The sequence below is a fragment of the Panthera onca genome, chromosome A1, assembly GCF_046562875.1.
Source record: "Panthera onca isolate mPanOnc1 chromosome A1, mPanOnc1 haplotype 2, whole genome shotgun sequence".
Classification (NCBI taxonomy): domain Eukaryota; kingdom Metazoa; phylum Chordata; class Mammalia; order Carnivora; family Felidae; genus Panthera; species Panthera onca.
The window spans coordinates 39258162-39274132 of record NC_138339.1 but is presented as its reverse complement, the minus strand read 5'-3'; the positions used below and the strand labels follow the sequence as shown (position 1 = coordinate 39274132).

Below are 15971 nucleotides of genomic sequence, written 5' to 3'. Positions count from 1 at the left end.
CAACATGAGAATATATATTTAGAAGAAAGTGTAAAACAAAAAAATTCCCAGGAATTATTGTGACTTGCATCCAGTTTGAACTATTTATATTACAGAATAAAAATAAAAATAGAAATGTGTTTTGATCCTTCACCCAAGGATCTGGTAGCTTGTAGAAACATTATTTTCTATGAATGAGAAGAAATACAAAATAACACTTATAAATTACTTCTGTTTCACTTTATACAAATATGTCAAGCCCAGGCATTTGGTATTCTGCTAATATTTACCTGAAGTAGACATCCAGAATTGAACCTCCCTTGAGGCAGATGTGTCAAATGTAAAGTGTACAATTCATTTACATGTACTGTAGTGCCTTTTGTGTGCAAATGAATGGAATGCTAAGATACTTTCTAACTTCTCTGATTTTCATTTGAATGCTGTAGATAATACACATTTCACAGCCATTATAATCCCAGCCATTATCATCCAGGATTAGAATATGAATGTAAAGCGGGTTCCTGCTAGCAGTGTCTAATATCCACAAGTGACAGAATACAAACCTTGGAACAGAATACTCACACCAGCTCAGGACCCTCACCAAATCTAAGAGTTTAATGGGACATGTTTGCTGTTTTATCATAGAGTGCTTAAATTTTCTTTTTTAAAAAAAAAATTTAATGTTTATTTATTTTTGAGAGAGAGACAGAGAGAGTGCATGTAGGGGAGGGGCAGAGAGAGAGGGAGACACAGAATTTGAAGCAGGGTCCAGGCTCTGAGCTGTCAGCACAGAGCCTGATGTGGGGCTCGAACTCATGAACTGGGAGATCATGACCTGAGCTGAAGTTGGCTGCTTAACTGACTGAGTCACCCAGTCGCCCCTAGAGTGCTTAAATTTTCAATGGTCAATTATTTTGGGGTCATTGTCTCCCATAAAACATGTCTGTGGTGTTCAAGATCAAATGGAGGGTAAAAAAAATGGACTAGGAGAAACAGTCCAGGTGATAACAGTGGCAGACCCTCAACTATATTTGATCATGTGAAGCATGAATGCAGCTGTAGAAATGCCCAAGAATGCACAAGAAGAGGAAGTAAAATAACTGTCTTATTTCCTAGTTCAGCACAAACTAAAAAATACAAGGTTCACTGGGGACAAGAAATATGAATTGGGAAAATAACAATTCTTGAAGTGAAATTTTCTCATATATTATTTATAACATTTTGAAGAGCAATTTGATAATAATTCATTGATTAAAACAGGAAAGGAACTCATGATTTTATTATTCTCCTGGAAGATTAATGCAATTATGGGTAATATCTTATTCTCACTTACTGTAAATAAAAGAGATTTTGTGAAAACCAATTTAGGCTAAGCAGTTAGAGTTCTGAGATGTTTGTTTCCTGCCTTAATTAAAAAAAAAAACAATTTATATTAAGAAGACTCCTTAAAGGGCACATGCTATTGAATCAAGAGTGAACGATTAGAAAGGAAGGCTGGACAGTCGTTAGTTAAGGTTCAGAAGCTGAGAATAGGGTTGACAGTGCATGGGGGAGTCACTGAAGGCTTCTGTGCAAGAGGGCAACACAGTTTATCTATAAAATTCCTTCTAGTTCTAAAGAACTATAATTTTATTACTTCATGGTTGTAAACTGCTTGAGTTAAAGATCCTTAAGAAAAATAATATTTATTGGTTGCCTAGCCTGCCATTGTGCTAGATGGTTTCATAGTCATTATCTCACTGGTTCTTTATCTGAAAGAGAGAGAAACAATATTACCCTACTTTACAGATAAAGAAGCTGAAGCTCAGAGTATTAAGTGACTTATTCACTCTCACAAAGGCAGAATTTGAACAAAGGTCTTTCTGGCTCCAAAATATACTGTCCTCTATCCCTCCCCCCCCCCCCCCCCCCACCTTTCTTAGACTTACTTCTGGAAAATGTCCACGGGTCTTTTGTTGCTTAAAGTTATCACATTATGGGACATGCCTAGCATTTCTGTGCTGGGTCCTTTTGCTCTGGTACAAAAAGCAGGAGGTGGAGAGAACCATGGTGCTCTTTGGAAGTTAGAGGAAGTGAGTGAAAACAGGTTAGGATAGTCCTGTAGCACCTTCCAGAGACCCGAGGCAGAAGAAAGAAAGATTGGGGCATGGGGAAGAACAGCCCAGGGCAGTGTGGTACATGTGGTCAGTCAAGGGGGATGTGGAGACCTGGCCATGTGACCTACAGTCATGGGGACTGCTATCCCTTGGTTTTCTCATTCATAAAATGGGGAAAATAAAGGTTGCCCTCCTCTCTTTGGGGTGCCATGAAGGACAAAGAAAGGTATCTAGGACACAGGAAAAAAAACACTGTAGATTATAGAGTGCTATATGAGTGACAATTTAAATTATTTTCCATGTTTGAAATGTAGAAGTTTTATTTCTCTTTTTCTGAATGTCCCTCTCCATGGGGTCGCACCATGAAAATTGAGTTATCTTAGTTCATGGAACTATTAGAAGTTGATTTAGAAAAAAATCACTAATAAGAGCTATAAAGCACTCTGACAGTCTCTCTCTCTCTCTCTCTCTCTCTCTCTCTCTCTCTCTCTCTCTCCCTCCCTCCCTCCCTCCCTCTCCCCTTTTTGTTTTTTATATTTGAAAGACACTTGTTATTAATAATGGATTGCTGTTGTATTAATCCAGATTTGCTCACAAAGAGCTAAAGTACTTTATATGTAATATCTTCTATCATCAAGAGCAGGCTAGGCTTTTCCTTGGAACTAAAGGAAATTTCTTCTTCTGTAATCCTTTTTCTCTTCTTGCCCAGCTTAAATGCAATTATAGGAAAACATTTTATAGCTGCTGGCTGCTTCACTTTGGCTGCACAGTGAGGGGCTATGAAATGGGATGAAATGGCTCTGCACAGAGTGCATAAGTAATAAGTCAGTCTCCTGATCCCTCCTCATTCCACCAGTAATGCCAAGAAAGTGGCTTGTGCAGAGGAATAACTGTAACTACAAAACCACATAAGAAAGTCTTGCTGGGACGCCTGGGTGGCTCAGTTGGTTAAGTGGCCGACTTTGGCTCAGGTCATGATCTCATGGTCCGTGAGTTCAAGCCCTGCGTTGGGCTCTGTGCTGACAGCTCAGAGCCTGGAGCCTGCTATGGATTCTGTGTCTCCCACTTTCTCTGCCCCTCCCCTGCTCATGCTCTGTCTCTCTCTGTCTCTCAAAAATAAGTAAATGTGAAAAAAAAAAAGAAAGTCTTGCCATCACAGGGTCTCTTCTTCTAAGTCCTGGTGTAGACTGTCCAGAGAAGACAAAAAATTAGGTGACCTTTTGCTTCTTTCCTGTAACTCATAGAGTTGTAGGTGTGAAAATACCATTGTTCACTTTTAGCAGATTATTAGGAGCTTTGTCCTGATTTTCCACCTTCCCAAATCGTGGGAAGAATTATTAATTAGCAGGCACTGTATTTCTTACCTAGCACATCTTCAGTTCCCTCCTTTCCTACCTCCCTTCCTTTTTCCTTCCACCCTCCCATCTCCTCCTTCCCTTCCTCTTTCCTGCCCTTCCTCCATTCCTCTCTTCACCTGCCCCGCCCCCCCCCACAGTTCCTCTTCCTACCTTCTTCTCCTTTTCTTCTCTTCTTTTTCCTTTCCTATTTCTGTCTTTCTTTCTCTTGCCCTCTCTTCCTGGGGACACAAAGGGAGCAAAAACCCTATCTTGCCTCCACAGAGTTTACTTTCAAGTGGAGAACTTTTCCTTTCTCAACCTTGTCTGTGTCACTTTCATAACACAACCATGATGGGTGTGTGTGTGTGTGTGTATGTATGTATATATACATACACACACACACACACACACACACACACACACACACACACACCCCTCTTGTCTTCACAACAGAATATGAAAGCCATTTCTAGCCCTGTACTTACAGCTATGGAAAATCGCTGAATGTTTTCATCCTCACAGTCTTGGATGACCTTATTCAGTCGATGGTTATCATGGGACTCCCCATCAGTCACAATTACCATAACTTTTTTAACTCCCCTTCGGGCACCCCGGGCTTCAGTGAAAGCCTCCTTCCTGAAGAAATCAAAGAGAAAAGAGAAGCAAATAAAACACCACCCCAAGGTTAGGCAAAGTGATAAACAAAAGAAAAACAGTGACAACTGTAGCTAGACTAGTGCTGTCCTTCCAAGATCAACACTGACACCCATTGTTCAAGCTGGGAGGCATGATGATCATTATTTGTAATAGTTTTAGATTTATTCCAGATGATGGAGAGGTCACCATTTTGCTGATCATCACATATCCCATATACAAAGGGCAGCAGTATTTCATTCTTTGGAAACTTGTCAGGGAAGGTGTCACTGGAGCACACATCAGATCTAGAGAAGGTCAGATCTCAAATACTCTCTCAGCCACTCCTTTCTCTATAAACACTCCTCTTTTCTTTTGCTTTTGGCAGAAACTTTTGCTCTGTCCTCACTTCTGCCACATCTACTCTGACATTTATAGAACAGTATGGAAATCCTCTGAGCTGAGGAGGGGAGCTGGGGGAAAACAGGAGTATGGGGGAAAATCAGACATGGTCATAAAAGACTGCAGACAGTTGTGGTCTGAGTCAGTGATAAAGCAGGGCTATGGAGGACAAAAGGGGCTGGAGTAGCTATGAAAAATTTGGTCTGAACTAGGTTTTAGGACACAGGCTGCTGGGGATGGGGTGGGAGAAGGTGGCACGGAGAGAAAGGGAAATGCTATGCCCTAACTGCAAAGAAAGGAGTTTTTATTTAATTCAAAAAGCATTTATGGAAAGAGCTGAAAGAGAAGGGAACTTAAATTCTTGTTTGTTTTGTGCTTCTCCACAGGCGCGTGTGCACACACACACACACACACACACAGAGGCACACTTTCCCTGTATTATTTTCTTTTACTCAACTCACTTCCCTCTCTTGAGTCAAGTAAGTTTACTTGGAATGAAACAATGAAAGGGTTTCATATAATATTTTTTTTTGATTTTGGTATAAAATGCAGCAATTATACTGAATGCTCCTTTTAAATAGTTTGGTCGTGAGGACAAATACCTGCAGTTTGGAATATGCCAAAAAACATTTCTCTTAAACCAACCTTCCAAATGGTTTGCACAATACACATTAGTTGTACCTTAGGTACACAGTAAATGCACAATAGTAGGTATCTTGTGAGCAGGAGAGAAAATCCCAGTGATGTGGGCAAAGGGATTTTTATCTGTGATTATTTCTCTTTAGAAAGACTGAAGGCAAATATGAGAAGATATTAACAACTGTTGATTTGTTTGGTGAGTACATAGGATTTTGTTGTTTGCTTTCTTTTACATTTTTGATTTTTCTTAAAAATTTCAAAATAAAGGAGAAGCAATTAAAAAAACAACAACTGATCACTAAGGAACTGCATATTTCTGCCCTCTACACTAAACAGGTAGATGTCCAACTTCTTTATATGTACAAAGGTGTAAACAGATGTTAAAGACTAGTCTTTAAATGAAGTTCAGACATGGATATCACATATGATTCAACCCTTTTTGTGGTCTTAATTCTTTAGAGGATCACCAAAACTTCCTACTTCTTACAAAGATACAGGTCATTACTGAATGAACCTCAGCTGATGGAGATAATTAAAAGACATTTCTTAAAGAAAATCTGCTAGATCTAAACAAGGGTTGGTTTTATATAATGTAAAACTAGCCACTGGCAGAACTCTTGAGTAGACTCTTTCTGTTTCAAATATCTTCAGCAAATTGCCCTTGACCCCCAAATACTACCATCCAATGAAAATAGAAGTAAAGGATTCTAAAAAATTAAAAATATTGTTTGCAATTGGCCCTGCTAGAAAGGAATAAACAGCAATTAAAAATATGCTTCAATGTGAAAAAAGAATGTACAATGATACTGAGTAATACCGCTATGGAGTTTTATTTATATACAAAACTCAATAAACTGTGTGCCCTACAGCTAGACCCTTTGTGAAACATGTAGGCAAAAACCATATAGGGTTATGGTATTTAGAGTGGTATTTACGCAGGAGCAAAGCAGCCAGAATATTTCTTCAGTTAGTTTTCAAAGATGAATATTCATTCTTAAGTGGATGCCTTTAGAAAATACACAGCTCCCTACAGACTCAGAGCTTTCAAAGAACACTTTGATTTACTTTGAATGTGCAGTCACATTTAGTCAATTATTTAAGAAGGTGCATTCAGCACACCTCAACATGTGCACTCTCTGTGCATGCAAATTGGTGATCTGAAAGGCAGGTAAATGTAAAATTACCCCATCTGTTTGTGGTTATTTTCTCTTGAGCCCCATATAACTAGAACCACATGCTTCTCTAACACTTAGGGGCCTAATGCTGCACATAAAATCTCAGTTCTTCAGAATATCCATATTAACTATTTTAACCCCCTTAAAATACTGATCTTAGCAGACAAGTGAAGTGAGAGAATGGGTAATTAGTTCTTTAAAATCAGATGAGGGTCCAGAAGTTGAAGACACGTAACAGAAGGATCCTTAGTATTAGTCACATTACTTATTAAATTTCCTGTGATTTTGGTATTGTTTAGTTTTTTATCAGAACCTTACTAGCTTTAAAGGCAACTCATGAATAAAACAGCAAATGATGGGAGTTGCATGCAATTGGGAACGATATAGGAAATAAAATGTTCTACATTGTGATCAAAGGACAGTTCTGTAGCTTCTTATAGAATGAAGTTCAACCACAGAGTGGATTATGTGCTCTCCGTGGAGGTGCAGGAGGAAGGAAGAGATGTGAATTAGAGGAAATTTGGAGAACAGAAGAAAGAAAGAGTGCACAAATGATGAAGTTCTTTCCACTTCTTTCAGTCTTTGCACTGAAAATGATTTCAAAGACAGCGCTATTGAATTTGGCTTCTTAAAAACTCTTACTTGAGAGCTTCAATAACCCTAAATTAGGTACTGTAAAATTATGGACATACTAGGATATAAATACATATTGAGTAGAAGTGGATGAATATTAATCCTCTTTTTTAAAAAAAAATGGGATTCCTAGAAGCTGTAAACAAAGAACAAAGGGAAAATATATTCACTAATATTTTGTCTTAGCACCCAAGAACATGATGCATTAGACTACAGTAGTTTTTATGACTGATTTTCCATGACTTAAACCTTTAGGATAAGAGGAAAGACAAGAAGGGCAGGGAGACTATGTTGTAGAAAAACTTGATCCTATAACTATTAGCTAATTGGTGGAATCCAGTTTTTTAAAAAGATGACTTTAAATGTTGCCAAGGTAAGTGCTCAATCAACACTCGAAAGGGCTTGATTGTGAACCGTTGGTCATGTGTAGTTTTTTTTTACCTTGGTCTATTTTTTAATCCACATACCTGGCTGTGTCTATCCCAAGGGCTGTCATAGTCTGGCGGCCACCTCTCTGGATTATTTTATTTGCTGCAACAAGTACCTCTTCCGTTGATGAGTACTTATTGAGGTTGAACTCATGGGTTACATTTTCTCCATACTGTACAATTCCAACCTGAAATACCAAGCCATTGTGAGTTAACCATCTAGCAATATTCCATTTCAATTTTCTTTAGTTTAAACATATAGATCAGATGTCATACATTTTTGTCTTTTAGATAGTTCAAAAATTCATCAGTATACATATCCTTCCGACAGAAATAACCACTGTCACTTGTGGATATTCGTAGCCCAAGGAACAAGAATGAAAGTGCTGTTGTTAAACTTCTTAAACAATTGGTTTATCTCTGCAATAGTTTCTACTGAATGACTCTGGCAAGCCTTGAGGGGTAGAAGATACAATGCACTGACATGCTCTCTGCCTTCATGGGGCTTCTAAATGAGAGAGAGAGAGAGAGAGAGAGAGAGAGAGAGAGAGAGAGGAAATCAGAGAGAGAGAGAGAGAGAGAGAGAGAATCAGAGAGAGAGGGAGATTCAACAATCATTCCAATGCATGTTCAATTGCAAACTATGGAGAGAGGGCTGAAATGGAAAAGCTGTTTAGCAAGTAAACCTAGGGCCCTACTTCAAAATGGGGGGTTAGGGAAGGCCTCTTCGAAGTGATATTCAAATTGATACTGAAAGGTGCAAGGAGGGTGGAGACCTGTCCTGGATGGAGACAGAGCGAGAGGATGGATCCACACAAGGGCAATCAGTATGTGAAGAAGCTGAGATGAGAAAAAAGTAGGGATGTCCTGAGAACAGAAAGAAAGTCAGTAAGCCTGGACTAGGCTGTGAGGGGAAGTGAAACCAGATGAGGCTGGATGAGTAGTAAGTGGGGCATGTATCTGGGGAGGGCACACATGTGCTTCAGGCTTTATCTAGCTCAGGCATAGCTTCCATTTCTCTCACACCAGCCCTTCTCCCCACCACCCCTTTTCTTGTTCAGTCTTCCCTTCTTTCTACCTTCCTCCTTTCGTTCCCTCCTTTGCACAGATAGGATAATGTGGGCAGCTAACTGCAGAGCCATCATGGAGCAAAATGATACATAGGGTAAAGTGACACCAGATTGGATTTCCCTTGCTCTGTATTCCTCCCCTCTCCCTTACAGATGCCCATTTTTCTTATCCTTTTTCTATACCTAGTTTTAAATATTGATGTGAACCAATAGATCAATCTACATCAAGAATTGTGAGTGAAGATAACTTTTTGTTTAATTTCCCACCCCAAAATGAGAAATTCAGAAATTCTATACCCAAATGAATGTCTTTTTAATGTAGAAATTCTGGGCACTTCATTTCTTGGGTCCTGGGGAAGCAATTTGAGACAAGGCTGCCTTCTTGCTAAGGCAATTGCCTAGTTTGCTCAGTGGTAAAGTTGCCTCTAGTGCTTTTTTCATACCCATCCTATTTCCAATTCTGATCTTACTTCCAAGTGGCATGAAGGTTCAGCATCTACCTTCCAGCCTCCCTTGAGGATGTTACAATTGTCAGAAATCTTTAATTACATGTCTGACTCATAGGTACATTTCCACAGCTGGGTCTTCTTTGAAACCAGAAGCATACTCTGGCATTTGCAGAAACCAACAAGACTACCTTCTAATTTAAAATAATCTTTATCATCTTTGAGCCACCTTCTAGAGTACACTAGACGTCTTGAAGCAATTACACCATTATGCTTAAGTGAGAATAGTATCCTATATTTTTAATGCCTTTTGAAAAGCTTTCCCCTAATTTATTCAGATTACAATAACATTAATTGGTATCACATTTTATAAATGAGAAATTTAAGTTTAAAATATTCCTCACAGTGAAAGGGCAGAAGAGTCTAGTCTAAGATGTGAATCTTTTATCCCAGGGCTTTTTCCATCAGTCTACTTCCTCTCTACAGAAATACACCTCCCTGAACTCCCTGCATTCTGTGTCACCTCATCCTACTAGTTTCTGCTAAATGCTGCTGCCATTGATGAATTGTTACTTGATGAATTCAATGAGCTATCTAGCTAATTGAGATCTACTGGAGAATATAATACAAGTAAAGCAAACAAACAAGCATCATATTTTAAAAATAGAAACAGAACACATTAATCATTCCTTAGAGTTGTTTAGTTGGGTATAGGATAAATAAGAAAAAGATAGCATATGTAAGTGTAAGATAAGGTATATAATAAGCTGACTGAACATGCAATCCCTCAATCTATGTCCAGGATAGCCCTGCTCTTCTATGAATATATCTTTCACTGAATATCTGTCACCATCAGTCCCAAAACCGTGTGCTCTTATAATTGGAATAAAGATGACCAAAAGTCCTTTTGGAAATATAAGCAGGCTACAACCAACTAATTATGCTAAATAAATAAATAAATAAATAAATAAATAAATGGATGAGGATACACTCAAAATCCAATTCAGGTTATTTCCTTGAATCATAATTAAGTGTTACGGATAGTTATCCATTACTCTCAACACAGATTTAAAATTATTCTCCCAAATGACCCTCATAGGTTTTAATTAATAATCTAGGGAGACACTGTATAATTATTAAGGGAAACCATGAAGGTTCAACATTGTCTTTGTGTATAGAAATGTTCAGTATAAATAAAAGTAAAATGATTTTGCAACTTAGATAAACATTATGCTTATTTTTTGGTACCAAGGTGAATAAATGCTGCTGTGGAAGTTAATTGCTCATCTATTCAGGACATCTTACAGAGTTTCTTTGTTTTTATTTCCCTTTGTTTTTGTTTGATCAGGCAGGAGGCTAAAGAACTTTGAAAACTGTCATTCCTGTCATTATTCTTGGACATTTTACTACTTGAGTGAATCTACTGAACACTGTAGTCTCTCATTTGGATAAAATATCGAACAATCTAGTCTTATTTCTTTGACTTCCTCATCTTTAGTAATCTTTTCCTCTACATCACCTATGTCATCCACTCTCAAGGTCTTATCCTTGACCTTGTCAACTGGAAAAACTGCAGCACCTCAATCTCAATTTCAAGTGTTTTACCATTAACTTGAGCTCATTTATGTCTGTCACCAATTCCTTCACCATATCAAGACTTGCAATTAATTCAGAGATCCTACTTTTTTTTTTTGTCCCTAGCTTAGATTCCATGGTCCATCACCACAATCATTTACTTGCAAACTTTAACTCCTTTAACCTTTTTTCCCCTCCATTAACTCACATGGCTAACCTCCAACTCTGGTTAAGTCCAAATATCTCCTTTACTTTCTGTGCTTCTGTGACTTCAAATGTTTCTACACAAAAATCACACAAATTGTAGACTGGTTTCACTTTAAAGTTATGGCCATGAATCTCAAATGTGGTTGCACATAACACTGCTCGACAGTCCTACTCCTTTGTACTAATGAGCGTATTTTGCTCCCATTTATTGAGTGCAATCAAATTCTGGTCATAAACTATTAACTCTTCAGGAAAAAGACAGTATCACATTGATACATGGGGAGGAGTTCACACGAGAAGAGGAAGAATTTATGCCAATTAAACAAGGCTGCTTTGTGCCATAATATTTGACATTTCAAAATACTTTACATATTTTATAAAACCTACTATGGACTATTGGATTATCTGGACACCAGGAACAGCAGAAAAATTTTAGCCTCTTGGTAAGTCAGAAATCAGTGCTTTATACCTTCTCTCTCTCTCTCTCTCTCTCTCTCTCTCTCTCTCTCCCTGTCTGTCTTTCTCTACCTACTTAACATATATCTCACTTCTATAAGTTTATTCTTTAGATAACTTGTAACTGTCAGTTGCCTCACCCTTTCTTTATACTTTGCTTCTAACACTCCACATGAGTCTTTTCAGATGACCGTCTGCCCTTGGATTGCTAGATCTGCTTTGTTCCAAAGGTTCAAAGAGCGAGGAGTGCCTGGAAATTTTTTCTTTTATCGCCTTTTGCCAAGCTCCACAGGCAATGCCTGAGTACAGACAGTGAAAGACCAGCCCCTTGACTCAGATTAGCTGAAGGCCTTGATTTCACTTGAAATCACACCCTTGGTTCTTCTCAGTTGTTACTCTGTTTTGCTCCCCCAAATCTCTTACTATTTTCTTTTAAAAGCACTCCCTTAGTAAATCACTGTCACTTGGCTCATTTTCTCAGGGTTTGCTTCTGGGAAACCAGACTTAAGGCAGCTATTATCTGTGTTTCTGCATTTCTTCCTTGGCTCAGGCCAGACCTCACTTCACTCAACCTGGACCGTGGCAATAGTTGGTCTTTCTGCTGTTGGTCTTCCTCCTATTTTCATTCTCCTCAGCTCCATCTCCTCAGCTCTTACATAAATAAATGTAAGGCTAACTGCCTTGAAATTCTGCTTACATAACATCCTTATTCAAAAATCTCCACTAACTCTCCATTGCCTACATCAACGACTTTAAAATACACTCTAAATGGAATTTTTATTCTACTTAAAATAGAAAACAGATAAAACTTGAAGCTGCTCCTTGGAAATACAAGACCTGTAAGGTAAACTTCAGTTTTCTTCCCCTGACCTGCAGTCACTCAACAGCCTTTCTAGTTCTCCCACGTCTTCAGAACTCCCCAGTATGAACCCTGTCCCTACCAAGTGCCTTTCCTCATCCCTCCAACAAAGCTAAGTTCTATCCATTCTGGAAGATCCGGTACAAAGAGTCACTTTCTCTGCAAAACTTTTCCCACCTAGTCGCCAGTCTAGCTTACTGATCTTCCCTTTCTCTAACCCCTGAAGCAAACTTGTCTGTTTTGCTCCTGGGAGTACTGTATTCTTCTGAACTTCTTTGTATGCATGCTTTATCTCCCAACTGCATTATATATAGGAGCAAGCAGGGCTAAGGAGCATGGACTATGTCATAGCTTTTGGTACTCTCTTATCCCATGCTGCTGTTTTGCTTTGCTTATGATTGACCCTCATACATTCTTACTAGATGACTGTAACATTTCACATAAGACTGAGATAGCAGGGAAATAATGATAAGCAGAAAAAGAGAGACATAAAGATGTGTGGGAAATGAGAAGACTGGGGGCAGTGGAATCTCAAATCTCAGGGAAATGACGCTCAGTGTAGGTCCCTGGCTGATAGTGGGCTGCATATTTCCTTACGAATCAGACAGAATAAGGCCTGCTGTGTCTTTTCCAGAAAAGGGTGGCATTTATTGATTTTCATCACAGGAAAATGGTCAAATCACAAAGCAAACACGTGTAACACTTTGCTGAGTATTAACGGGACCCAGTTAATAAACCAGTTTTAGTCCTAGCTTAGGGTATAAGTTAAGGCAGGTAAAATAGATTTATACCTGCCTTATACGTATATACGTATATATATATACGTGTGTATATATATATATATATATATATATACACACACACACACACACACACACACACACACACATATATATGCAACAGAATCAAATAAGGATGATAATGAAATAACAAGATAAAAAGTTAGCCAAGTGAGGCATACAGATTTTGAGGAGGCAGGAGGACAGAAGTACAAGTACATTTATTGTCTCACAGTGAAAGGGCTCATGGAGGGAGGAAGATGCAGTCCCCTTAGTAGGTACCCAGGTAAAGAACAGACGGTGGGTTTACAAATGTAGAATAGAGAAAGCAAAGCAGTCTTGAGTGGAGAATATGTCAAAAATTATAAGGAACTGAAATCACTCTAGGAACTGAGAAAAAGAAAAATGGCCAATAATCATCATATTTGACTTGAGGCAGCCAGTTGTGTTGGAATGATACAAAAACCAGAGCGTAGAAGTTAAGTAGAGACTGCTGAGGAGTAATGGAGATGGAAAGACTCTAGGCATGTTTGCTGAATGGAAATAAATAAGCAGGATGACAGCTAAAAGAAGCAACCGGCTAGATGTGGGCTTTCTTGAAGAGAAAATGGAAAAAGAGCAGCTTAGGGCATTAGTAAAACAGCATGGGAAGATAGGAACAAAATATTCTTATAAAGAGTAGAACAAGGAGAGCCTGGGTGGCTCAGTCATTTAAGCATCTGACTTGGGCTCAGGTCATGATCTTGTGGCTCCTGAGTTCGAGCCCCACGTCTGAGCCCGGCGTCGGGCACTGTGCTGACAGCTCAGAGCCTGGAGCCTGCTTCAGATTCTGTGTCTCTCTCTTTCTCCCCCTCCCCCACTTGCGCGCGCACGCGCGTACGCTCTCTCTCAAAAATAAACATTTAAAAAAAGAGAGTAGAACAAGTACAACAGTCACTTTTCAGAGACAACTGGAAAGGAAGCCTTTACTTCCTAGGGAGACACAGTTTGAACTTCCTGATTAAGTAGAACAAAAGATATAGGTATGTAATTAAATCTAAGACCAAAGAGAACTAAGATTCAGGCTATCACATAAATCAGGCACACAACTGATAGAGGATTCTGTTATATGAACCAGAGGTTTGTAACATTTATTCAAAACCACTTAAACATGAGATTTACCATCCTTCTTCAGCTAAGCCATGAGCTAATATTCCCTGATCCCTTTTCTAGGGAGTACTAGCACCCTCTGTATGTTACTCGCTATGATTTTTAAAGAATTCCATGGTCAAGTAATCTTGAAAAACAATGGGTAACACAAAGTTAACATGTATCTTTACAGCACGGGGTCCCTTCTCCCTCTCTCTCTCTCTCTCTCTCTCTCTCTCTCTCTGTCTCTCGGTCTCTCCCTTTATCTCTTTGTCTGCCTCTCTTTCTCCTTCTGCTATTTATATTAAGTAAAAAAAAATGCCACAAATTTCAAATGCAAAAGGCCAAGGCTTTCTCTTCTGTTCCCAGTTGCTCTACTCTGATTCATAAGCAAATTTTTTTGAAAATGCTCTGAGTCTTTAATATGAAAATATGCATTGTGAATCATGAATTGAAAGACTTGATATATTTTATTCCTATTTAAGGGAATATTTTGGGGGAAGAACATATTTAACACCTCAAGCAACATAATTTAGAAAACATTGCTTTACAACATTGAGCTACCTCCTCGTAAAGATCAAATAATTGTTCTGCCTCATTCACCTTTGTTATATTCATGATACACTATAATTGTAGTACTCATCCAAATATAAGATTTTACCTCATTTCTAAGTTGGAAGTATTTTGGGCTCAGGAACAAAGTTACAGTTTTTTTTTTTTTAATTGCCCATGACACCTAGCTTAATACTTAATCAAGAAGTCACTTCATATATATCTGCTGAATTACAATGAATTTATTATGTGGATGGTTTTCATTTCTTTTAGGGGGTAGAGAAGAAAGAGGAAGAAAGTGAATGTGAGAAATATAAATGAAATCACTGAAAGGAGGGCCTTCTGATTTTTTTTTTCATGAAATTCAAGTAACACAGAATGACAAAGAAGTTTAAGAAAGAGAAGTATGTAAAATAGCTACTAAGTATATTGAGTCAAAGAGTTATGTAGAAGTGGAATTATTTCCTCATTTAGAATTATATTCTAATACCTTGTATTGTTAAGTTAAAGTTATAACAGCAGTTGCTAAATTTTAATTTCTTTTTTTAAAATTTTTTTAATGTTTTATTTATTTTTGACAGAGAGACAGAACAAGAGCAGGGGAGGGGCAGAGAGAGAGGGAGACACAGGATCCGAAGCAGGCTCCAGGCTCTGAGCTGTCAGCACAGAGCCCGACACGGGGCTCGAACTCACAGACAGTGAGATCATGACCTAAACCGAAATCGGATGCTCAACCAACTGAGCCACCCAGGCGCCCCTTTAAATTTTAATTTCTAAAGCACAAACTAAGTTTCTGGGCTTTCCATTCAACAATTAACATTATCAACCCAGTGTCTTCTTTAGGGGAATAATGATAGGGTAAAACAACGAAGTGTTCTGTGGGAGATCCCCCATTGCTGAACATGAAAAGAGCTCAGGCTTTGTGTCCGGCCAATTTATATTTCCTTTAACCAAACTATGGTGCAAAGCCCTGCCCCCTACCACATGCTTCTAATGTGATTAAGTTGGAGTAAGAATGCAGTAATAATACAGACTGTAATCCCAGTGAACTGTCAGCATGGGCCATTCTGAGGCTATGTTAGCTGGAACCAGGCTTCACCGTTTGTCACTGTGAAGGGAGGCATAAGTGAGACTGGATCATAAGGAAATGAAATGAGTCCTCAGAAACATAAAGTTGATAGATGATAGATATAGGTCCTAGGAAAATGGTGTCTTAAGCTGCCTTCTTGGATGATGCTGTAATGAAATTGATCCAAGTTCAAAAATGCAAGGATAAGGGAGTACAAGTAAAGTTCTGAGAAGACTGTGGGAGCAATCAGGATGAGAGGTGAATGGGGCTGGGGCGGGAACACCTGTAAAGAAAAGTCTGGAACCTAACGTAAAGAGTGTCTGGGGGAGGTCCCCCACAAAGAATCACTTCTAGCTCAATGACTTCATGAAGTAGACTGAGAGAAAGAGGTCATTACAACAATGATTTTTAACACAAGGAGAAATGAAAAGTCCCAGCAATGAGATTTTTCCAACCCAAATGATTTACCTCCTATATGCTCAGCAACACATAAAACTCTAAACTGTAT

The 15971-nt window shown here is 38.6% G+C and overlaps 1 protein-coding gene across 2 annotated transcripts in view; it reads right to left on the bottom strand.

The window, feature by feature from the left end:
- Nucleotides 1-15971, bottom strand: part of ITGA1 (integrin subunit alpha 1) — a 165544-nt gene that overhangs the window by 67628 nt on the left and 81945 nt on the right. For both annotated transcript variants that reach the window (XM_060634587.2, XM_060634586.2), the window contains 2 exons: nucleotides 7362-7510; nucleotides 3898-4048 (listed from right to left, as the gene is read on the bottom strand). In XM_060634587.2, the coding sequence (XP_060490570.2) occupies nucleotides 3898-4048; nucleotides 7362-7510 (300 nt within the window). The remainder of the gene's footprint in view (nucleotides 1-3897; nucleotides 4049-7361; nucleotides 7511-15971) is intronic.